At 43.5% G+C, this 25,720-nt stretch overlaps 1 protein-coding gene across 1 annotated transcript in view; it reads right to left on the minus strand.

The window, feature by feature from the left end:
* The window catches only part of ARHGEF3 (Rho guanine nucleotide exchange factor 3), a 64,752-nt gene extending 39,424 nt beyond the window's left edge, over positions 1-25,328 (minus strand). Inside the window, exon 1 of the mRNA XM_065407770.1 lies at positions 25,233-25,328. Within this exon, the coding sequence (XP_065263842.1) occupies positions 25,233-25,328 (96 nt within the window). The remainder of the gene's footprint in view (positions 1-25,232) is intronic.
* Positions 25,329-25,720: the final 392 nt, after the last annotated feature.

Below are 25,720 nucleotides of genomic sequence, written 5' to 3' on the forward strand. Positions count from 1 at the left end.
CCATCTCTTTGACACAGCTTTTTTGAAGGAGCATTTTTTTTACGTCACTGGAGCACGACTGGCATACTGAACACACTACAGAGTCTTTCAGCTTCGACTAGAATTCTCGTCTGACTGGCACCACCGTCATCAGCTGTTTTGTTTATTTTTTAAATTCATAATGCCAATCCACTAGCTTCCCATGGTAAAGACTGCTTGTCATTAATCACACTGCACTGCAGTGAGAGGACACTGAAGTCCCAAGGCGAAGCGAGTGCTACTGTATACCTAGCAGCAGAGATTACTTGGGCACGTATTATCTCTAATGCTACTAGAATCTGGTATTTAGAACTATGCAGACTGAGGAATCAGGACAGCAAGAAAGGCAAATATATCTTCCCAGAAAATAGGCAAAGGGGACCCTTGAGAGAGGATTCTCCTCTCCCCTATTGCTGTACCATTTTCCACAAGGTTTGGCATCTTTGCTGCTCTGTATGTGGTCTTTGGTCAAACTAGAATTATGTTTCTGATACAATGGCCCAAAGTCAGTTCTGGAGTAAAGAGATGTAATTTGGCCCTACATTATATCACAGTGTAACCTGCTTGAAAGTTAGAAAATCAAATTCCAATTAAAAATCTATTAGAACGGTCTATTAATCTCTGTGCATATTAACAAATCACAAACACACACTTTCAATCTCAAAATTTAAATGCAACAAATAACGAATACTAACATTTTAGGAATGATATTGTGATGCCCATTAAGAATCCCTAAGGAGGGTAAATTTTGTTACAAAGCAAGTAAATTCATATTCCACTGTGACTCTTAAGTGTCTTGTTCAGGACCACTGTGTGAAACTTGAATTACCCCCCTTGAGCAATGTCTGAGACTAGTTGATAAACAGAAAAAAAAAGTCTAGACCCACTTTGAATTTTTCATATACATATTTTTCCATTGTCTGCATCTGCAGTTTATTAATGGCTACAGAAAGCCTGCAGGTGAAGGGCTCAATCCTGTACCTAATTTTCTCAACTGTCTGGGGTTAATAACCTCAAACAGCCATGTAAATTGATGCACAGCAGCAACTAACCCTGGAGAAGATTATCCTGCGAGAAAGAAGGGAAACCACCATCCCTTTTGGAAGATAGGGGGAAAGGAGGAAGATAAAAGGTGTAAATGAATTCCCTGAACCCCTGCTCCATCCCTGAACAGCCCTAACCCTATCTGAACACTCCTTTTTCCCACATGGGGTTGCAGGAGTTATTTTACGGTTCCAGCAAGAGGAGAGGGAAGAACTAGAAACACGTTCCTTAACCTTTTAAAAATAAACCATTTCACTATTCTGCAGGGGATTGTGAGGTTTGCTATGTGGCAATCTTCATTCTTATACCCAAACTGCTCAGGAGACAAAATATTTTCACTATTCTCTGTACTGCAGAGCCTACCTGCCTAGAAGTAGACATTAAGGAGAAGAAATCAACCTAGCTGCCTCCACTAGGGGCTGCTGCAACCACAAGAAGGATAGGATAGGATATGACTACAGCTGCTAGCTGTAAAAGAGCCAGAAGTCACTGTCAGAGCCTACTACAGTAGCCACTGGAGTCACAATATGCTGACTAGGTCACATATCTGTGGGGTTGTTCTTTGAGGTCTTATTCCTCCCATCACACTGATCCATTTTACCTACTGCACTTAGTTCTGATAGCAAAGGGGGTTAAACTAAATGGGTTGTATAGATTTTTATCAAAATCTAAATTATTAGAATCTGTAGAACAAATTGAAAGGACTCATACAAACAAATTTAAGAATAAAATCAAATTAAAACACATCTGCAGCGTTTGCAGGACTTACTCCGAGACAGTAATTCAAGATAACATTGCAGTGTCAGACTTTGGAAAATAAATCCTGCATCTCCATCTCCACATTAGGTTTAAAGAAGAAATTTGAAGTAGATAATCTTATTGCGTTGAACTTTCTTTAAACAAGAAAATAAAGTTTTTTGCATACAAATGTAACAGTTTGGGACCATGCCTGGGTCAAATTGTGAATGCCATGGTTTGAGAATGCCATTTTGTGACTATAAACTTCATTGCGACTTTCAATTTGCAGAGTAACCTCCCTGCTGGTTCAAGACATGCAGATGATGGTGAAAACCAGTCTAATCTAGACATGGTCAGTAAATTCTGGATAGCGTGTGCTCATGCTAGGGAGTCAGCTGAGTCTGGTTCTGAGATACCACATCATATTGCGAGGAAGAAATAAACTAGCTGGAAGAGAGGAGTACTCTAGAAATATAAAACTTTGCTTCTTTGCTGTAAGGCCCAAATGGTACTTGTGTATCATACCTCATAGCTTTTGTTTTAATATGACTCACTCCCTCTAAAAATAAACCTTGATTTACTAAAACCCAGGGTAGTTTTAAGACTGCTGCACAGGAAGGAGAAGTAATAGCCATAGAGAACGCTTACACCTCATAAGATCAGCATTCTGCTTTTGGGTGTCTGGGGAATGCACCTATCATGCAGATTCACTCATGTGGAGCCTCGGAGCCCCAGATGGTAGCCACCTCCTCATGCAGCCCTTCTGTCAGATTTCTCCCAAATACTGTTTCAGTCCTTTCTGCTCTTTCTTCCACTGCATCATAAGCTGGAAAATGGTCATTTTAAAATTATGTGGCATCTTAACCAAAAGGTAAGTTATACATCTATTTTTGAAGCTGCATAATCATATTATACACAGGCCCCCGCTTAAAAACCCCAAGCCTTAATATCTAGGACCCTATCCTGTGGTGTGCTGAGCACTCAATTCCTACTGAAGCCAATTAAAGTTGAGGATTCTTGGCACCTTGGAGAATAGAGCTCTTACATTCTTGCAATTTACTGAGTTCTAAGCTGACGTTACTGTTTGCTCTTCACTCAACAAAACAGCATGCAGTAGTACGATATGTGGGTAGAAAAGTCTGAAGCAGGGGCCAAGAGCCCTTGCTGTCATTCAACTCAACCACAATGCAGAGTGACTCTCTTATTAGTTTATTTAAAGAACGGGAATTCCCCAAAGTTCAAAGTGAGAGCCTGCTGGTCAAATTGAGTTAAATCTATTTCATAATACTGGTTAGTTTTCTATACTGTCTCATTAAATCAGGCCCCCCACAGCCTCCTAATTTCCACACACTGTTGGGTAAAGCACTCTAGTAAAGATCAGTTTTAAGTTTTCTTAGCAGAACCCCGCTCCACCACCCACATTCACCTTATATTGTCTGCAGAATGGCAGAAGCAATGACCTGGATAACATATGCTAGAAAACCCATATAGTATACGACCAGGTGCCATACAATAGGGCTCTATTTGACATGGTACCTAATTCTGAAATTTATTTTGATGTGCTCTTTTAGGCAGTGTAAAAAGCAACAGAGGGTCCTGTGGCACCTTTAAGACTAACAGAAGGTGCCACAGGACCCTCTGTTGCTGTTTACAAATTCAGACTAACACGGCTACCCCTCTGATACTTAGGCAGTGTAGTAATTTTTACCTTCTAACAATTAAAGTCTGAGTGTATATGAGCTGATCACAATTGTTTCTCCACCCGACTCCCTGCACCCCTTATCAGCAACTTCAACAAAGGGACTGTGTGTTACATGACCGGTGTTGAATTTGACAAACAAGCCCAAACAATCCCCTGAGGAGTCATTATACCTTAGTGTTGCACGTTGCCATAGACTATCACCACCACATTGTATAAATCTGATTATTTAGCATGTTTTCTTTATAAATTCACAAAAAGTTTCAATTCAGCCTCCAAGCAATAGTGATAATAGAAACCTTCTAAAGAAACTCAGCATTTTAAAATATAAACATCTTCCCAAAACCTTCATCAGAAAAGGTTGCAAATGAAGCTCTCAACTTAGCAAACAAAATAAAATAAATGAAATTGGCACAGATCCATTAACTATGCTTCTTATTCAATACATCATGGGAAAGTGCAATTATTAGTATTGACACTGTTAGTGTCCAGAATACTTTTGGATCTGTCAATCTTTGAAATAAAAAGAAAACTCTGTACAAACCCAAATCAGTTTTTGTTGTGTTTTTCTTCTTGTCACATGATCAAAAATACTCTAGTTACCTTCCTTTTTATCCTACCCCCTTTATCTATGTAAATCTAGTAAAGTAGGTGTTCAAAGTATTAACTCCTTGACAGTGGAGCATTCATTACTGGTAAAGGGTTTCATTCTGGAAAACAAATTAGCCTCAAAAGGGTTAACCGTGTCTCTAAAAGCTGAAACAGTGCAGTGTCTTTGTTTCAAACATAGTCCACAAGTGTTGCCAGTAAAATAAAACAGAACCAATCTGTTTCAGACACTATATTTCTGGCAAGGTTTCCATACTCATTTACTTTAAAAGTTATTAGTTTTTAGTCAACATTATAAGAGTATGTCAACATTTGTCATGGCAGAAAGCTCAAAATTATTATTAGTCGGCTACTGGTTAAATTGGCCCAGGATTAAAAAGTTCTAATAAACATTCCCAAATATTGGAGTTCAGTAGAAAACCACATTCAAGTTCTGTTCCACAGGATATTACAAATACTTAACCTTCACCAAAATTAAACACACTCACATGGTACAATAGGTTCTCTCTCAGTACAGCAAATATTTCACCTAACAGTAAATTAAGTCATGCCTAGGCAGTGTTTATGCTTGTTTAGAAAGAGAGGAATTTAAAAGTAGCTGTTCCTTGTGAAAACAGAATTAACTCTTCAATCAGTAAGAGCAGATGAGCTAACTGTAGGGCTGTATCTAGGGCCCGAGCTCCTTAGCTTGAGTTAGCTGGCATGGGCCAGCCCTGGGTTTTTAATTGCAATGTAGACATGGTCTATGAGATCAACAGCAGAACTGGAAAATGAGCTCCACAATAGCAGACGCATTGATTTATTGGATGTTCTAACCCATACAATTCTCAGGGCTGGTCTACACTACAAAGTTAGGTCGACGTAGCTAAGTTGCTCTGGTGAGTGAAAAATTTACACCCCCGAGAGACATACAGTAGTTAAACTGACCTAAGCCCCAGTGTAGACACCACTAGGTTGATAGAAGAATTCTTCGTCAACAAAGGTACCCGCTTCTCAGAGAGGTGTATTTACTACAGCGACAGAAGAACCCCTCCTGTCACAAGCATCTACACTATAGCAGTGCCACTGTAGCATTTCTAGTGTAGATGTACCCTCAGTAACCAATGGGAATCCTTGAATCAAGCATACAGCTGTCAGTGGTTTCCTGAGCCTTGAGAGCCCACTTTTGGTGTATTTTTATTAGCTGCAGAAGATTTACCTTTGCTTCCCGATAGCTTAGAAATGTTCCAAATTTAAGTAGTGTTAACTCTTGTAGAGCTGTAGGAACCAGTGAGGGGGAGGAGGGGAGTATGTACTATAAATGCAGCCTGAGATATTGTTACAGCTATTAGGAAGCTACCCTTAATTGCCTACAAAAATCCATCCCAAATCATAGGAAATATATCAACCTGAAAGCACTGCCAGGAAGAGGAGAGGGAGACGAAAAGGAGAGATTGAACTCACAATGTAATTAATCCATATGCTCCATGGACACAGATGCTTTGATTATCAGCTAAACTGCACCCATGGAGTATCTCTGATAGAACGAACTCTGGTTCTTTCCTACAAAACCACTGGTTAGCACCACTTGAACCTCCCCCCCCCCCCCCCCCCACCAGCTTGTGGTAGTAGTGGGTCTGTTATCCTCTCATAAGAAGATAGAAACAGCCATACTGGCAGGACCAGCTCTAGGGTTTTTGCTGGCCCAAGCGGCGGGAAAAAAAAAAAAAAGCCACAATCGCAATTGCGATCAGCGGCACTCTGGCGGCATCTCCACCGTGCCGCTTTCTTCTTCGGCGGGAATTCGGAGGCAGGTGCTTCCCTCCGAGAGGGACCCGCCACCAAATTGCCACTGAACAGCCCGATGTGCTGCCCCTTCCCCTTGGCCGCCCCAAGCACCTGCTTGCTGGGCTGGTGCCTGGAGTCGGCCCTGCATATTGGGTCAGACCAATGGTTCATCTAGCCCAGTATCCTGTCACTGACAGTGGACAGATGCTTCAGAGGGAATCAACACAACAGGACAATTTGGAGTGATCCATCCGCTGTTGTGCAGTCCCAGCTTCTGGCAATTGGAGGTTTAAGGACACCTGGAGCATGGGATTGCATCCCTGACCATCTTTGTTAATAGCTATTGATGGATCTTTCCTCCATGAACTGATCTAATTCTTTTTTTAACCTCGTTATACTTTTGACTTTCAGAGCATCCCATGGAAATGAGTTTGACAGGATGGTTGTGCATTCGGTGAAGAAATATTTCCTTGTTTGTTTTAAACCTGCTACCTATTAGTGTCAGTGTTCACATATAATGAACCAGTAAATTACAATAATCCAGAGTCAGTTGAACTTGAGTACTGTGTTATAAAGCAGGGGTTCTCAAAGTTTTTCTTTCTGAGCCCCCCCCACCCCCCAATATGTTATTAAAAACTCCACAGCCCTGCCACAATTACTGTTTTTCTGCATATAAAATCCAGGGCCGGTGTTAGGGAGTAGCAAGCAGGGCAATTGCCCGGTGCCCCACACCACAGGGGAGGCCTGCAAAGATAAGTTGCTCAGGTTTCGGCTTCAGCCTCAGGTGACAGGGCTTGGGGTTCTGGGCTTCGGCCCCGCATGACGGGGCTTTGGCTTCTGCCCTGGGCCCCAGTAAGTCTAACGCTGGCCCTGCTTGGTGGACCCCTGAAACCTGCTCGTGGGCGCCCAGACTCCTTGTTGAGAATCACTGTTATAAAGGATGTTGTGGGGAGCTACAGGGCCCCATCCTACAGGAGCTGTTGCCCCATCAGCGTCTCGAAAATCATGGATCTGGAATCCTTAAAGGAGGCAGCAGTTATAAAAGATCCTGAATACAAAACCATTAAAGTATTTCAGCAGCACAAGGCTAAGCTGAAACAACTTTCTTTGAGCTGCCTTTCACTTCTGCAATTGAAAGCGTATCCGGCCCTAACATGAGCAGAGACATCAATAGATCCACTTGCAACTAGGAAATGGAGGAGAGTTTGCAGAAAAACCAAAACATCAAGGTGAATTAAAATGAGTAACAGAAAATTTTAAACACACACAAATAATGTAGAGCTGGTTGAATTACAAAACTTCCAAATGCAGTTCCTCTAGTGAAGAGCTGTTTGTAAAGGCCACTGGAGAAAGGCCTTTTCCATACTGAAACAAATTAGATGTGAAGCTGGAATGTCAGTTCACAAACATTATAAGATGAGCTACTAAAATGGGAATATAAAAAAAAATAAGCTGTTTGTTTCAAACTGGCAATCGGCAGAATAGATCAGCAATTCTAAGTGTGATGAGAGAGTATGCTTTTGTTTTTAGTTTACAGCAATTGCTGTTCATACTGGGACTACAGTTACCTAAAAATCTATTCAAAATAGGACTGCTGATATTTCACAAGAAGTATGGAAGAGAAAAATAATACTTCCATCTAGATCAGAGAAAATAATACTTTCATCTAGATCACGTTTCCCTTGTGAGCAGAGGTCCTAAATTTACCAGAATTGTCCCAATTTGGTGGGAAATCTCCTGTCTCAGACAGCTGCCCCCAGATTTTATTCCTGTTTTATGAAGATCAGCAATATAGCATCTTCTTCCCATCTCTGCAGCTCTTCACAAATGCTCCTGGCTCTCTACCCACTTATTACCTGAACACTGTGTGTTGACCCAGAGGCAGGGATGCCGGAATTTTGCTCAAACATGTTCCTGGAGGTTTCCTCACATGACATAATCTTTAATTAAAGATTGAGACTCCAGGCAAATCCTGGAGGGTTGGCAACCCTATGCCATGGCCCTCCCACTTTTCAGCAGGGGCTCCATCCCCACCCCTTCTCTTCCCCCCGAGGTCCCGCCCCCCAGCCACGCTGACAGCTGTAGCGCAGCTGGAGAGCCTGGGCAGCTGTGGAGCACCACGCCGCACACCCTCCAGCTGCTAGGGGTGGGGGAGTCGAGAGCAGCCCCAGGCCCATCCTCCTCTCCTCCAGGGCAAGAGCGTCTGCGGCTCCCCACATGTGGCTCTGGGGACGCAGCCCTCCAACCTGCCCTGGGCGGGAGACCGCGGGGCACGGACACAGACAGGGGCTGCTCTTGACCCCCCCCCCCCATCCTGGGCAGGTGGAGGATCCGCAGCTCCCGGCTTGGCTGGGGGCGGGGCCTCAGGTGGAAGAGGGGGGGCAGCGAGGCCTGGCCCCTACCCCCCCCACTTTTGGGCATGCTCTGCCGCCCCTGCCCAGAGGCCTCTGTGCTGGGCCTCACACGTATTGCCCATCAGTCTGCCACTTTCTCACTGAATCAAGCATGCTCCTGAGAAATGGAGTACGAGGTGTCCCAAACTGTATTGTAGTACACTCAATAGCATAGAGGGACAAAAGACAGCACAGCTGGGCCCAGTACCAGGATATCTGGGTCTAAGAATATTGTTACAGGACAGAAGCTAGAAGACCCTGGAAGAGGAGGAAAGTAATTGGGTGGGGAGAGAACAAGCATCCCTCATGCCAACAGGTCTTTCCAAAAGCTATTTCAGTCCCTTTTCCATAGTAATGAGACTCAGATTGACCCACCCACCATCTCTGAGCCTAAACTCTACCCATCAACCTCCCTCCCATAAGAAAGTTGTGCACTCTCTTTACAAAGATATATATATATATATCTTTATATATATAAATAAAAATGTCCGAATAAACTTCATCTAATTTCAATTAAAGCAAAGTTTAAACGAGGGCCAGAGCAGTGTTATTGATTAAGTTTGAGGGTTGCAGCCAGGAATTCCTGTGTTCCAGTTCTGGCTTTGCCATTTACTTGTCTTGTGATCTGATACACGTCATTTAACCTTGGTTTCCCCATCTGTAAGACAGGGATAATAGTACTCCCTTACCTCACAGGAGTGTTGTGCAGATGAATTCGTATCTGTCCAGTGCCTTGAGGAGCAACTGTGCTACATTAAGTACTAAACAAATATTTTGGTTTGCTTTTGAAAAAAAAAGTACAACCACAGCTTACTTTTGTTAAAAATTTGTACTGTTGTTTGTAACAGCTTCAAAGAAAGCCAATAAAAGATTCCAGAGAAGACAAGAATTGTGTTTGTAACAAGATGAAAGAAAAGAAAAATCTGGTTACTCCTGAGCTAAACTATTTATATTACAAAAGGCCAAAGGGGCATATTTGTTTTCTAGAATAAAACAGCGTAGTAACGTCACCGAGGCTCTTTTCTACATATAGTACTCTTACTGCATAATATGGTAAGCAATTTCAATGGGGGCAAATGAAAATGTTTTTATAAAGCCTTCATATAGTCAAAATTTGCCTGTGGCACAGTTTAGAAGCTGGTTGGAAGACTTGCAGTTTAATTCTCATTCTAGGTGAGCACTGCCATGTCCAATGCTGCACATACACTCCATTTTATTTATAAATTAGCCATTTGAAATTTGTGCGCATTCACTAGTGCACTGCCTCTGCTTAAAATATTTTCAAAGTGGGCCTACTATCACATAAACAAAAGTGATCATTATGGGCCTGATCCAAAGCCCACTGAAGTCAATAGATGACTTTACACTGAATTCAGCAGGCTCTGGATCAGGCCCTACACAGCAGCTACACTTAGAGATAGGCGTCTTCCACTGTTAAAAGGTCCAATACAGAACAAAAGGGTTGCCGGTCACTATAGGAAATGTTGCCCCTCAGAAATTATAAAAGCATATGCCATGGCATGCAAGGGATATCCAAGCTACATCAGTATTGATAGGTGACACAGTTATACTGTCAACTGCCTTCAAAATGCTAACAAGCATTTCTCTCCTCTAGGGTGTTCCAAAAGGCTCAGTTCAGTGATAGACTGAAGGAGCCTAGCTCATGGAGGATTCTAAGTGACCCACATTAAAATTCTGTTACCAAATTGAATGGCAGGTTAGAGTGATTTCTCTGTCTCCACTGGACTTAACCCCAACCTCTGCAAACTGCTAGATCTGACAAAAATGTAAGTATTATTACTAATTGTATTATGGTAGTACGCGGGGATGCCAATCAGGATAGGGGTCCCATTGTCCTAGGTGCTGTACAAACAAAGTAGAGGAGAGTCCCTTCCCTGAGTGGCTCACATTCTGACTCACTGGGCTTGGAAGTGACCACATTTTTTAAATATTTATTTTTGCCTTTGCAATGCATAAGATGATACCTAGTATCTGAGACTTTTAAAACATATCCAGTGGAAGAATACCCCCATACCTCATTACAGAGTCTCAGTCCTCACCTTCTGTTTTAGAGTGCCACAAGCTAAACAATGCAATATACGCAATAAGCGTTTAGGAACAAAGTATAAACAAAGTACACCTAATATATGAGTTGAATGGTCGAGCAATGTGGTGTCCTCATTTGTGACTGAGAAAGCATTTTTGTGTAAATGAAACAGCTAATTCCAGTCCCTTACCCTTCTTCTTTGTGAGCACACAAGCCCGTAGGGTATAGATTTATCACAAAGTAAGGGGGACATTTTTGTGGGAGCCCCTTGTTAAAATATTGGCACCACATAACTGGTTTGGTCCTTGACCTTTTACCCTTTCTTGTCTGACTGTACTTCGGTCTTGAACCTCAGCCACCCCATTCACTCTGATGTCGCTCAGTATACTCAAAGGACTTTAGCGGGAGTTTTGTCTGTGTAAGGAGTGTAGGATGGTGCCCCTAGCATTTAATTTGCTTTGTTTAATACATCAAGTCCTCACTGTATGTAAATGTACAGTCCCAAGCAAGCTGAAGGTTTCACAACAATAAAAAGTTATTTTTATGGACAACTGCAGCACAGTGTGGCAGGGCCCCCTTGGCTTCTGCCCCTGCTAGGCTCACAAAGTCACTCTGAGATCCTGGGTTTTGTAACCACTGGTGCACTTTATTCTCCCGCTTGTTCCCACCACCATTTCACCATGTACAAGTAACCCTTCACCATCTGCAGGCAGGAGGAAGGGGAGAGCTACCTCTCTACTTCCATTCCCTGCCTTTTTCCTTTTCTCTTGCTCTCCCCTGGCTTCCTTCCCCTGAGGCTTTTATGCACCCCCAGGCTAATTACTGTAAGTAGCAGCTGTCTCCATCTCCCCAATTAGGGCCAGGTTACCTCCAGCCCACTCTAATTTGTTCCCCTAACGAGGAGCAGGCGTGACAGAGGGCTGGATCTGCAACCCTTTGCCCAGCTCCCTGTCACAACAACAAATTTTTAATTTTTACCATTTGTTGAAAGAATAGAAGAGCTGCAGATTAAGCTAGGAATCAATGATGAAAAGGATCCCCATATTTTAAGGATTGTTCTTTTTTAAATTAAATTGCTGAATTTCAGGTCTTCAAAAGAAAAGTGGTGGGAAAAGGTTAAAAAACCATGTTCAAAAGAACCATTTTGCAGAAAGTCTCTTACATAATTTGAGCACAATTTGTGCAAAAAGCCTGAGGCTTATTTCAATACTTATGGACTTCCTTACCATGACCCCAAGACAAAGGATCTTCCTTTGTTCTCTTTAGAATGCTGTTAGTAATTTTCAGGCATATCTCATGTGTTTTAACTGTTGAGTCAAGCAACACATGCAACACAAAGGCCAATGGTGCTAAGTAAAAAACAACCCAGATTCATTTTGAAGTTAGCATTTCATTGCTTTTTACTCTTTTACGCTTTACTGGTCAGATCCCAAAACCCATTGGCCTGTGATAAGGTCCAGCAAATCCACCATGTCTAGGAAGAACTCAAGGAACACCCGGCGGAGACAAAGGAGGCCTACAAACAACATGCAGACCGCAAGAGACAGAAGGGGCTGGAATTCAAGACAGGCCAGAACAGGGGTGGCCAACCTGAGCAGGAGCCAGAATTTACCAATGCACATTGCCAAAGAGCCACAGTAATAAGTCAGCAGCTCCTCATCAGCTCCCCACCCCCGACTCCCAGCGCCTCCTGCCCACCAGCAGTGGGCAGCCAATCAGCGCCTCCCTCTCCCTCCCCGCACCTCCCAATCAGCTGTTTCGTGGTGTGCAGAAGGCTCGGAGGGGGAGGAGCGAGGGCATGGCAGGCTCAGGGGAGGGGGTGGAGTCTCTGGCAGAGCCAGGGGTTGAGCAGTGAGCACCCCCCAGCACATCGGGGCTGGAGCTACAGGCGCCAACTTTCCAGAGTCGGTGCCTATACAAGGAGCTGCATGTGGCTCCGGAGCCACAGGTTGGCCACCCCTGGGCCAGAAGGTTTGGCTATCAACCAAACATCTCCACACCACTAGATCATCCCATAAAGTAGATCACCAATATCTCATACAGTTTCAAATTTGCCAGCTAATTAGCACTGTCCCCGTTAAACTCTGCTTGCACAGGTCACTCAAAATACACCACATTTGCAACATCTCTCTTCAGAAGCCCTTCATAGAAAACATTTCCAAGCCGAATGCAACCACTCTCTGACACCTGTCCAGGTCCAGGAAGACCCCATGATCAAGCAGGTAAATTACGTTCGAGTGATTGCACATGTGCATGCCACTGTAGGCATGTACATATCCTGAGCACAGTCACCAGAAATTTTTTCCCTCAGTGGTACCCATCAGGGCGGCTCAAGTGCCCTCTGGTGCCATGCGCTCATAGCACCGGTGTAAAGGGCCCAGCCGACCCTGCACCCCGGCAGGTCCTTCTTACTGCCCATGACAGCTGCTGGAACTGTTCTCCTTGCTTCGGCAAGTTTTCTCAAGTGATCTGCATGAAAAAGGACCAGGAGGCCAGGCTGAAGTTTTTATGTATAGCGGCAGCACTGAGACCTTCCTCTGAGCCCAGCTGGTCGGACTTGGGAACTGAGAACCTCAGCGTCCCGGAGAACAGTCCTGGGAACCGAAAAACCACTTACACGCCCCTGTTCTAATAGAGGCTTTCAACAAAAGCAACTAAAAAAAATATATATATATATATATATATATATATAAAAGGGAGTTGCCTGGAAATACGATAGGGTCACCAATGGGGGAAATAGGGGGTGACATAAGGAGCAGCAAGTCTAAAATCTGGGTCTGCAGATTCCCCAGGTAGGGACAGCCTCCACCTAGCAGCTCTGGCTGTGGAAATACTCAGCAGGTCATGAGCCTCAAGAGCGCACACACACACACACACGACTTGCCACTCATGGAGGGCCTGATTGTGCTCAGGAATTGCAAAGGTCCTGCCAATCTATCGTCAAAGAAATAAGTCACTAGTAATTTCAAATCACTGATGTGTAAGTTATGTTCTTTTATAAGGCTAAACCAAATACATACAGAAATCATATCATGCAACTATGCCAATTACATTATTTCTTACATATCAGTCCTGCTGCTAGGATATACACCTATACCCCGATAGAACACGAATTCGGATATAACGCAGTAAAGCCGCGTTCCGGGGGGCGGGGCTGTGCACTCCAGTGGATCAAAGCAAGTTCGATATAATGCGGTTTCACCTATAACGCAGTAAGATTTTTTGGCTCCCGAGGACAGCGTTATATCGGGGTAGAGGTGTAGTCCCAATATCTGGTTAGTAATTCTAATAACTAAAGTTCTTAGTGCTCCATGATTCAGCACCAGCCTCTGCTGGGGATGCACGATATAACCTCCTGAATTCCCTTCCAATCCTATATTTCTATTATTCAATTTGGTAACACATTGCTATACCAAATTAGGCATGCAGAGGGGACATATATTATTTTTTGGTGGCTTTACAAATAGGTATCCATGAAGACACTAGGGTAAAAATTGGGGAGGAAATAAAGGGTTACATAAGTATTTTGAAGACAAACTTTTATAGTTGTTGGGATGTGCTAGCTGCACTCTCAAAATCCTCTTGTAGATCTGCTTGCAAAACTCTTTGATAAACTGCCATGTAGACATATCCTCAAATAACACTGTTCATATTGAACAACTATATTGTTCAGGCACTGCTGTTAATAAAAACCTCATCATCATCAGCCATCACCTGCCATAGCAGTATATTATTCCCTGACAGGCAGATTATGCTTCTTTGGGCAAATTACTGTCTTTTTTACAAGGGTAATTGGTGGTGCTGTATCAAAGGGCTTGACATTGGGCACACTTAATTTAACAGCTGCCTCTGGGCTCAGTCATTTATAGGCATGATATTGGATTTCCCATCTATGTGAAGAACATACAGATTTGTTTATTATTTAAGACCACAGATCCTAAGTAGGTTAATTCCATATTGACAAAATGCCTTGCAGACAATGGCATGGCTGATTTAGTTGTCTTCAACTACATTTAGCTAAAACAGAGTTAGTTCTGACTGACTTTCCTTTTGGCTCTATGCCTCAATTCCTGATAAAAATACACTCAGTTAATGATTTCCATGAAGGGAAAACACGGTCTTTGATTCTGAGCTGTCCTTTGAACACAATGCTCACCACATTATTAAGATTTTATGTTATCATTTGAAAAACCACTGCACCATGTTTATCCTTGTTGGGATCCAAAAACATTGTTCAGTCTTTTATCTTTTCCAGACCAGACTCTTGTAATGCATTACTTGCCTGTTTATCAAATAGATGGATTAACAAAGTTCAGCTTGTACTGAACTGATCTGCCAGTGTACTATACTACATGGAAAATAATCAGGAACATATATTCTTGTTCTTGACCCTTTCGTACTATTTATTCATAAAATAAAATTACTTTTAAAGATTCTGCTGTTGAACTACACCACTCTATATGGCCAATGCCAAGTTCCAGTCACAAAGAGGCAAATGCTGATTGGGTAGCTGATGGAGCATTTTGTCAACAGTCTCCAAATTTTGTAACAAGCAATACAGTATTTTAAATCTGTAGGATATTGCAGTTTTCCTGTTTCTAAATAGGAAAGAAAAACCAAACATTTGCTTTGTGCTGATTTTTCTTAAGAATCCTTACAGTTTAAGTCTCTTAAATATATTCTGCCAACAATTACAGTCCTTACATTTTTGGTTGCCACTTGAATCTGAAGTCAACCCGGCTTGAAAGAAACAGCAGCAGTAAAATTAATTAATAGGGGGGGGAGGGATAGCTCAGTGGTTTGAGCATTGGCCTGCTAAACCCAGGGTTGTGAGTTCAATCCTTGAGGGGGCCACTTAGGAATCTGGGGCAAAAATCAGTACTTGGTCCTGCTAGTGAAGGCAGGGGGCTGGACTCAATGACCTTTCAAGGTCCCTTCCAGTTCTAGGAGATAGGATACCTCCATAAATTTTTTAGGGGGAGGGATAGCTCAGTGGTTTGAGCATTGGCCTGCTAAACCCAGGGTTGTGAGTTCAATCCTTGAGGGGGCCATTTGGGGATCTGGGGCAAAATCAGTACTTGGTCTTGCTAGTGAAGGCAGGGGGCTGGACTCGATGACCTTTCAAGGTCCCTTCCAGTTCTAGGAGATGGGATATCTCCATTAATTATTTATAATTATTATTATTTAATTTCTGACAAGAAAGCTTTGTCCCAGATCTTATCCTCTCTTCCTCCTTCTCAGAAGGTCAAATATAACTTAATATTCTATCCTATAACTGGAAAATATAAATAGCTTACTGCTATCATTTAGATTCCTTTTAAATTCTGTTTATTACAACCCTGCTTTTGTTTTCAGTATATGAAAACCAAGTTAAGATGTGATTTACACACAAAAAGATGGTGCCTCTTGAGAAGCACCTTTACCACCTATTGACGTTACCACCACTGTTGTGCCCAAAAACATTGATCTTGCATGATCGCTGATTAGGATTTGAACAGTTTCAACTGGCACAGTCTCAGTGAAATTAACATACAGACATGGGATACTCTCTTCTCTATTCTGTGAATAGGATTTACATTCAGCAGCATTCATTAATGACATGATACCAAAGGGCAAGCCTTGACATAAAGCGGACACCTAATACCATCTCATTCGGAAAGTATTTTGTTTCCAGAGATGCCATGCATCCACATTGGCATCCCAAAGTGAGACTAACTGCATGAACATACACATAGAAGCTAAAGTCTATTGTACCATAGTCTAGATATAAAAGTGGGAATGATGTCTTTATCCACCACAGAGATAGCATTCATATTTGCAAGAAGCAAGCAAAACTGGTTTTCTGCTTACGCAAGTTCTAAACTACCAGAAGAGTGTAAGTATTTTCTCTCTGACCAGGATCTGTTTCAGAAAGGTGGAGACGAAATGGCAAAATATTAGAAAAGGTCTCCAAGGCCATGAAGGACAGAGGCCATAACAGGGACGCACAGCAGTGCCGCGTGAAAATTAAGGAGCTACGGCAAGCCTACCACAAAGCCAGAGAAGCAAACGGAAGGTCCGGGGCAGAGCCACAAACATGCCGCTTCTAAGCGGAGCTGCATGCCATTCTAGGGGGTGCAGCCACCACTACCTCAACCGTGTGCTATGACTCCCTCACTGGAGAAACACACAGGGAAGCGGGTTCGGGGTATGAGGAAGATGAGGATGGAGATAATGTAGATAGCTCACAGCAGCAAGGAAGCGGAGAAACCGGTTTCCCCAACAGCCAGGATATGTTTATCACCCTGGACCTGGAACCAGTAACCCCCGAACTCACCCAAGGCGTGCTCCCAGACCCTGAGGGCACACGGGGGACCTCTGGTGAGTGTACCTTTGTAAATATTACACATGGTTTAAAAGCAAGCATGTTTAATGATTAATGATTAATTTGCCCTGGCAATCGCGGCCAGTACAGCTACTGGAAAAGTCTGTTAACGTGTATGGGGATGGAGCGGAAATCCTCCAGGGACATCTCCAGAAAACTCTCCTTCATGTACTCCCAAAGCCTTTGCAAAAGGTTTCTGGGGAGGGCTGCCTTATCCCGTCCGCCATGGTAGGACACTTTACCACGCCAGGCCAGTAGCACGTAGTCTGGAATCATTGCATAACAAAGCATGGCAGCGTATGGTCCCGGTGTTTGCTGGCATGCAGACAACATCCATTCCTTATCGCTCTTTGTTATCCTCAGGAGAGTGATATCATTCACGGTCACCTGGTTGAAATGGGGCGATTTTATTAAGGGGACATTCAGAGGTGCCCCTTCCTGCTCTGCTGAACAGAAATATTCCCCGCTGTAAGCCACGCGGTGGGGGGGGAGGGGTGAAGTGATCATCCCAGAGAATTGGGGGTGTGGGGGAGGGGAGTTAGTTGGGTTTGTGCTGCATGTTAACCCGGAAACCGCAGCCCCTCCTTTTACATTGCAAACCCATTTTAAATGGCCAACCCAACGGGTGCTTGGTATGGGAAATGAGAGCGCTACTGTTTGAAACCATTCCCACATGTTAAGAAGGTTAAAAAAGCCAAAAGACTGTGTCTTACCATGGCTGCCTGCAAGCCGAAATCTGTTGCCTGGCACTGCGTGAGTGATCTCTCACACCAAACCGGCAGGCCCTCAATATAAGAGGAAAAATGTGACCTTGTAACAAAAGCACATGTGCTGTGTAATGTGAACAGCAAAATTTAACATGAAAGAGTGTACCCATTGTTCTCTAAAATGTGTCTTTTTTAACCACCTCTCCCTTCTCCTCCACCAGCTGCAAATGTTTCTCCTTCACAGAGGCTAGTGAAGATTAGAAGGAGAAAACGGAGGACGCGGGATGATATGTTCACGGAGCTCCAGATGTCCTCCCACGCTGAGAGAGCACAGCAGAATGCGTGGAGGCAGTCAATGTCAGACTACAGAAAAGCACAGTATGAACGAGAGGAGAGGTGGCGGGCTGAATCGCGGGATGAACAGAGCAAGTGGCGGGCTGAAGATGATAGGTGGCGTCAGCTTGCAGACAGAAGGCAAGAGTCGATGCTCCGGCTGCTGGAGCATCAAACTGATATGCTCCAGCGTATGGTTGAGCTGCAGGAAAGGCAGCAGGAGCAGAGACCGCCGCTACAGCCCCTGTGTAACCAACAGCCCTCCTCCCCAAGTTCCATAGCCTCCTCACCCAGACGCCCAAGAACACGGTGGGGGGGCCTCCGGCCACCCTGTCACTCCACCCCAGCTAATTGCCCGAGCATCAGAAGGCTGGCCTTCAATAAGAGTTAAAGTTTTAAACTACAGTGTGTCCTTTTCCTTCCCTCCTCCCCCACCCATCCCGGGCTACCTTGGCAATTATCCCCCTAGTTGTGTGATGAATTAATAAAGAATGCATGAATGTGAAGTAACAATGACTTTATTGCCTCTGCAAGCGGTGCTCAAAGGGGGGAGGGGAGGGTGGGGTGGTTGGTTTACAGGGAAGTAGAGTGAACCGGATGGGGGGGGGGCGGAGGGTTCATCAAGGAGAAACAAACAGAAGTTTCACACCGTAGCCTGGCCAGTCACAAAACTCGTTTTCAAAGCTTCTCTGATGCGCACCGCGCCCTGCTGTGCTCTTCTAACCGCCCTGGTGTCTGGCTGTCTGGCCGTAATCAGCGGCCAGGCGATTTGCCTCAACCTCCTACCCCGCCATAAATGTCTCCCCTTTACTCTCACAGATATTGTGGAGAGCACAGCAAGCAGCAATAACAATGGGGATATTCTTTTCGCTGAGGTCTGAGCGAGTCAGTAAGCTGCGCCAGCACGCTTTTAAACGTCCAAATGCACATTCCACCACCATTCGGCACTTGCTCAGCCTGTAGTTGAACAGGTCCTGACTCCTGTCCAGGCTGCCTGTGTACGGCTTCATGAGCCATGGCATTAAGGGGTAGGCTGGGTCCCCAAGGATCACGATAGGCATTTCAACATCCCCAACGGTTATTTTCTGGTCCGGGAAGAAAGTCCCTTCCTCCAGCTTTCGAAACAGAGCAGAGTGCCTGAAGACGCGAGCATCATGTACCTTTCCCGGCCATCCCACGTTGATGTTGGTGAAACGTCCCTTGTGATCCACCAGGGCTTGCAGCAGCATTGAAAAGTACCCCTTGCGGTTTATGTACTCGGTGGCTTGGTGCTCCGGTGACAAGATAGGGATATGGGTTCCGTCTATGGCCCCACCACAGTTTGGGAATCCCATTGCAGCAAAGCCATCCACTATGGCCTGCACGTTTCCCAGAGTCACTACCCTTGATATCACCAGGTCTTTCATTGAGCTGGCAACTTGGATCACAGCAGCCCCCACAGTAGATTTGCCCACTCCAAATTGATTCCCGACTGACCGGTAGCTGTCTGGCGTTGCAAGCTTCCACAGGGCTATCGCCACTCGCTTCTCAACTGTGAGGGCTGCTCTCATCCTGGTATTCTGGCGCTTCGGGGCAGGGGAAAGCAAGTCAAAGTTCCATGAAAGTGCCCTTACGCATGCGAAAGTTTTTCAGCCACTGGGAATCGTCCCACACCTGCAGCACGATGCGGTCCCACCAGTCTGTGCTTGTTTCCCGGGCCCAGAATCGGCGTTCCACGGCATGAATCTGCCCCAGTAACACCATGATTTCTACATTGCTGGGGCCTGTGCCTTGTGAGAGGTCTATGTCCATGTCAATTTCCTCATCACTCTCGTCGCCGCGCTGCAATCGCCTCCTCGGCTGGTCCTGGTTTTGCTTTGGCATGTCCTGGCTCTGCATATACTCCAGGACAATGCGCGTGGTGTTCATAGTGCTTATAATTGCCGCGGTGATCTGAGCGGGCTCCATGATCCCAGTGCAAGCTATGGCGTCTGGTCTGAAAAAAGGCGCGAAACTAGTATCTGACGGACTGGGGGAGGGAGGGAGGGTCGAGTGACAACATGGCGTACAGGTACAGGGAATTAAAATCAACGAAGGTGGCTGTGCATCAGGGAGAAACACAAACAACTGTCACACAGAATGCCCCCCCGCCCCCAAAGATTGAACTCAAAACCCTCGGTTTAGCAGGCCGTTGATTTCACGGAGGGAGGGGGAAGCAAATGAATACAGAACAAATCTATTTTTTACATCTTAAGCTGGCAGACAACGGTGCAGCATGACTGATAGCCCTCGGCATCTTCTGGGTGCTTGGCAGAAAATAGCATACTACAACTGATAGCCATCATCATCAAGACAGTTCGATAGGACTGAGCATGTCTGCCCAGGTGCCCATGATTGACAGCCACTGCAGTACGATGACGACGGATACCAGTCATAATATACCAGCTTCTACCAAAAGGCAAGGGGCTGCTGCTGTGTGCAATGCAGCCCCACGCCTGCCAGCACCCAGATCGCCCTCGGCCTCTTCTGGGTGCTTAGCAGAAAATACTGGGCGCTTGGCAGAAAATGGCATACTACGACTGATAGCCATCATCGTCATTGTGAAGGCAGCAGAATATGACTGGAGGGTGGGGGACTGGAGGACATACGGAGTTCCAGCCACTGCTGTACGATGACGACGGTTACCAATCGTAATACACCATCTACTGCCAAAAGGCAAAAGGCAAGGGGCTGGTGCAATGCAGCCCTATGGCTGCCAGCCCCACGGCTGCCAGCACCCAGATCGCCGATGAAGGCTACCAGTCATGCTGCACCGTCTACCGCCAAAAGGCAGTTAGCTGCTGCTGCTGTGTAGCAATGCAGTCCCACGTCTGCTGGCACCCAGATGACATACGGTGACGGTGAGCTGAGCTGAGCGGGCTCCAGGCTTGCCGTGGTATGATGTCTGCACAGGTAACCCAGGTAAAAAGGCGCGAATCTATTGTCTGCCGTTGCTCTGACGGAGGGGGAGGGGCCTGACGACATGTACCCAGAACCCCCCGCGACACTGTTTTGCATCATTCAGGCATTGGGATCTCAACCCAGAATTCCAATGGGCGGCGGAGACTGCGGGAACTGTGGGATAGCTACCCATAGTGCAATGCTCCGGAAGTCGACGCTAGCCTCGGTACTGTGGACGCGGGCCGCCGACTAGAGCACTTAGAGCATTTTATGTGGGGACACACACAATCGGCTGTATACAACCGATTTCTATAAAACCGGCTTCTATAAATTCGACCTAATTTCGTAGTGTAGACATACCCTAAGACACAGGGCCAATAGGTGTTGGTTTGTTTGTTTGGGTGAGTCCCACAGTAGCATCAGAATCTCAGGAACGGTGATATTAATCACTGAGCCTACTGTGAGCTCTGAAGTGTATGGTCTCCATGCAGCCCCTTGTCTTCTTACTTGTGCTTAAGATCAACCTCCAGAATATGGAGAGAAAGAGCAGTGACATCCATACTTTCCAGTTAGTCTTCCTTAGCTCCCATAATGATCATTCCATCGATGTGTGTACGCTCATATAACATAGTATTACAGCATTATGAAAGTATATTAGAATTCATTAAATTGTTCTTGGATCCTTAGCCCTTATTCTGTTACCTAGTTTAAGATTCTTAGTTTTACTCATAGCTGGAAAGGGATTGAGGTTTTGACTGGTTTTGTTACCTTGTTATCCCCCTTCTTGTTTGTCTAGTTTTTCCCCTCATGTTCCCTTCCACATCCATAACCAGGAGAGACTGTTGTGCCCATGGGACCAGGATAGAAGGCATACAAGGGAAAAGTACTACTTCCTTGGCATGCTCTCCTCTTTCCCTATTCCCCTATGGGCCTCCAGCTCTACAGGTAGGATGGGGAAAGGGTTTACAGATTGCTCTCAATTTATTTTCGTGAAGAGCAGGTAGCAAACTAGGGAAAAGGAAGAAGAAAGGAAAAGCCACCTAGGGGGTATAAAAATACTTTAATTTTGTTCATGGTTATCTTGCTGGTCTGTGCCAGAGAAAGGGAAGACTCCGTAACTTGTGTGGGAGCAGACCAAACACAGAAAGAATGTTGGATAGTAGTTATGTCAGATCAGACTAGTGGTCCATTTACTCCAGTATCATGTCGCGGAGAGTAAATAGTACTGATGATTAAAAGAAAGGCACAAGAAACCCTGCAGTTGGCAGTTATGGTATAGCCTGCTAACAGAAAAGTTTCCTCCTAATTCCTATTAAATAAAGGTTGGTTTATTCCCTGAAAAAATGTCAGTTGATATTCCTTCCAAAACTCATTCTCACGCTCTTAATCTCCTTGCTTTGTGATTATAGATGATCCCATTATCCATATAAATGTTGACCTTTTTTAAAATCCTGCTTAGCTCTTGGCCTTAGTGATATCTTGTAGCAGTGAGTTCCATAAGCAAATTGTGCATTGCATTGAAAGCCAACCAAAGGAAACATTTTTTTCAGCTAGCTGCTTTTCAGTTCCATTGACTGTCCCTTTGTTCTTGTATTTTGAGAAAGCGTTGAGAGAAGTGCCTGACCTAACTTGTCTATACTACTCATTTTATATATCTTTATCATGTCCTTCCATATCCATCTCCTCTCTAAAATTAAAGACCCAATCTTTTCAGTCTTTCTACGTGCAGAAGGTCTTCCATTTCTCTAGTTGCTCGTTGCCAATCTCTGAATCCAATTTTTTCTGTAGATGAAGTAGTGTTCTTGTCTAGTCACTCTAAGTGGGGGGTTCCCATTAATGTATATAATTTTTCTATATTATTCTCCATCCTACTCCTTAGTCACACTAACATTGTTTGCTTTACAATAGATTTAATAGCTGTAGCAACTCCACTTGATGAAAATTTCCAAACTGTCCTCAGAATCCCCAAATTTTTATTTTTCACCTACATCTTCTGTTTGCCACTGACTTGCTGTGTGATAGTGGACAAGTTACTTAACCTGTCTAAGAAGACAAAAGAAAAACTAAATTTATTCTGGAAAATGCCAATATTAAGCAGCTATTTTCTATGTATACTGTAACTCCAAGGTAAAAAGCTATGTATCACAAAGAACAAGTTTCACCATCTTAATGATTACTTATGAAAAGAAGAAATTGTTTACTGTTAGGGTAAAACTATTTTAAACACTTGAGGGAGGGATTTGTAAATGAGTTTGAGATAGTATCTTTAGAGCAGACAGCATACAGAGTAAAAGCATTTTATATGCATCTTTTACACTTCAATTCATACAGTAAGTTCATTGACTAATTAGAGTGACAGGTAAAATATTACATACAGACGTTAAATATATTCACTGCACTAAAATACATACTTATTTTACACATACACAAAACCATATACATGCACACACGGAGCCATACAGCACTTATTGGTATTTTACATGTTCACAAAAAGTGTTAAAAGAATGTTATTCAGGTGAGGGGAATGTTTACATGGACATGTGAATTATGACTTTAAAAACACCTCCATCAAAAAACCTATTCTAACTTCACAGATTTTAGTTCAGAAGGCAAAGTTTATGCAAATGTTGGGTGACAAACAAGCTTCATGTCAGCAACTAACACCAAGCAATAGCTTTTCAAGGCTAAGCATTCACACTTATACAGCTAGCTGCTTTGCTAATGCAGTAATACAAAATAATGGTAGAAGGCGCCCAATAACCTTGGTTAGATTCACTGTAAATGCTGAGAGACAGCTTAACCACAGAGCTAGTGAAGAGAATTCTATGTTGAAAAACTTTAAAGGAATGGGCTGCATATGTCTATTCCTGTAAATGCTTTCCCCAAAGTGTGTGTGGGTGGTGGTGTTTTTTAAACCCACCCTTATGACTGGGGGAGGAGAGGGGACAGCTTTTCTCAATATTGTTTAACAGGATCAACAAAGGGGTGTTCAACAAATGCTGCTTTATTTTTCCCCCCCCACAATGCTGCAAGTCTGCTGTAGTCTAAGCAAACAGCATTTTTCAGACTGGCAGTATAAGGAGCATTTTCTTGTTTATATATAAAAAGTTAAATACAAATCCAGGACAATTGACCGGATCAAGATTATTAATTAAAGCTATTGCATTTTGTCACGTCTATTGAAAGATATATCCCTATGCTCTAGGCTTTTGTTAGAATATACAGTAGTTGTGATTTTACTTTCTTTGAAATTTGATAGTTTTGCCTATGGTAAAGATTATATACCACCTGTTAAAAAACCAGGTTCCAACTTTTATTTTAAATTAATATTTAATTTGACAATTTTGTTCCTTTATACAAAACTGCACATTCCCATAATAAAATAAAAAATTAAGATATTTACTTAGTATTAGTTAGTAAATGAGCTCTGAATTAATGCAAAACATTTTGCAATATGGGTGACAATGGGGATTACGAGATTTCATGGTTCACAAATAATTAAAACAGCACTACATAAAAAACAAGCAAGGGTTTCCTGTACTCAGAGTTTCCTGACTTGGTTAATTTGATCATAATAGCAAATATTATTCTATTATGTGTATATTTTCTAAAAGGCCCCTAAATATCACAACTGTACTATCAAATACTCACAGATATAAAAGTACACTGACAAGTACAAGTAAAGTATGTTCTTATTGGCTCTTAACCTACACAAACTGTTTAAACAAGGTGACATGGCTGGACTTCTTTCAGTTTGGATCAGTTCAACTGACTATTGGAAGCAATCATCTTTGATGCATTCATACTAACCATGCACAATTTAGCAATCTGCCTTCAAATTACTATGCAAACAAGCCTATTGAAAATATGTATTTTCAGTGATAAGAGTCCCAAAGACAAGTTTTTCTCCCCCTTCCTTCAGTTGGACCTAATCCTTAGGGTCACTGTTCTCTTTGCCAAAAAGGCACACAAAGATGACTAAACATTAATCTGGAGTATCAAATATTGGAGTATTAAATGAACACTATCTGTGTTAAATTCACACCTTTTGCAAACAAACTATTTAGTCAATTTTTTCCTTAATCCCACATTAAAAATATCCCTCATTTTAGAAGCATTCATTTTTCATTGATTAGAGAGTCAGATTAGACACAGTTAATATTAACCCTAGTTAACAGATTAAGTTTTCCAATTTACTTAGAATATTAAAGATGCACTTATCCTGATTTCCTCCCTGGACCTGATCAGCTACAATTCTAAGTTTAGCAAGTAAAAATAACTGACATTAGGTATTGGAATATACAAGCAATGCATCTATCAGGAAAGGAAATTTCTCAACTGATAGTTGCAGAGATTAATCTTATTATACAAAAGACTGCTGATAATAAAGAGGGTTTGCCTCACTCCAGTCTGAAAATGCACATTCTAGAGAGCAGTGCAGGATGCACAAGACAAATCAGATAAATAGCTATACTTGGCAATTTATATTCAAAGAGTAATCTAGTTTTCCCCAAACATATGCAGACTGTTCGGATGATAAAAGCTGCAGAGAAAAAGAAGACAGAAAAAGAGAAAACATATCAGCAGACTGCACCTCCGTCTCTTTAGCTGGGCTGATCACCGTCTGTACTTCCAAGGAGCAGTTTGCCCTCTTGACCGCGAAGTAAAAAGGGTAATCCTTGGCCACCATTGTGGCTGCAGGAGCAGCAGTTTCGGATGTCACAGCTGATTCTATCGGAGTGCAAAATTCAAAGAAAGCGGAGTCTCCCTTCCACGGCGCCCAGCAGTTCAGTAATTGAAAGACCCCGCACTAGGCTTCTGATAGCACAGCATAACCTATGCAACTCTTGGTCTCGAATAAGGCAGGAAAAAGACAAGCTCCCTATGTCAGTCAAGAGTAACGCAACACAGCTTATTACTAAACTAAAACCCGCCCACTAGCCCAGGATGGGGGAGGGGATGGGGGAGAAATATTCAGCTGAATCAGTGGAAAGGAGCAAATTATTTAAACTCACACAGTTAGCTACCAGTGGAAAACACTTAGAGAAAATTATGCTATTTTCAGCAGAACATTACTCATCT

The sequence above is a fragment of the Emys orbicularis genome, chromosome 7 (genome assembly GCF_028017835.1).
Source record: "Emys orbicularis isolate rEmyOrb1 chromosome 7, rEmyOrb1.hap1, whole genome shotgun sequence".
In the NCBI taxonomy this organism is placed as follows: Eukaryota; Metazoa; Chordata; order Testudines; family Emydidae; genus Emys; species Emys orbicularis.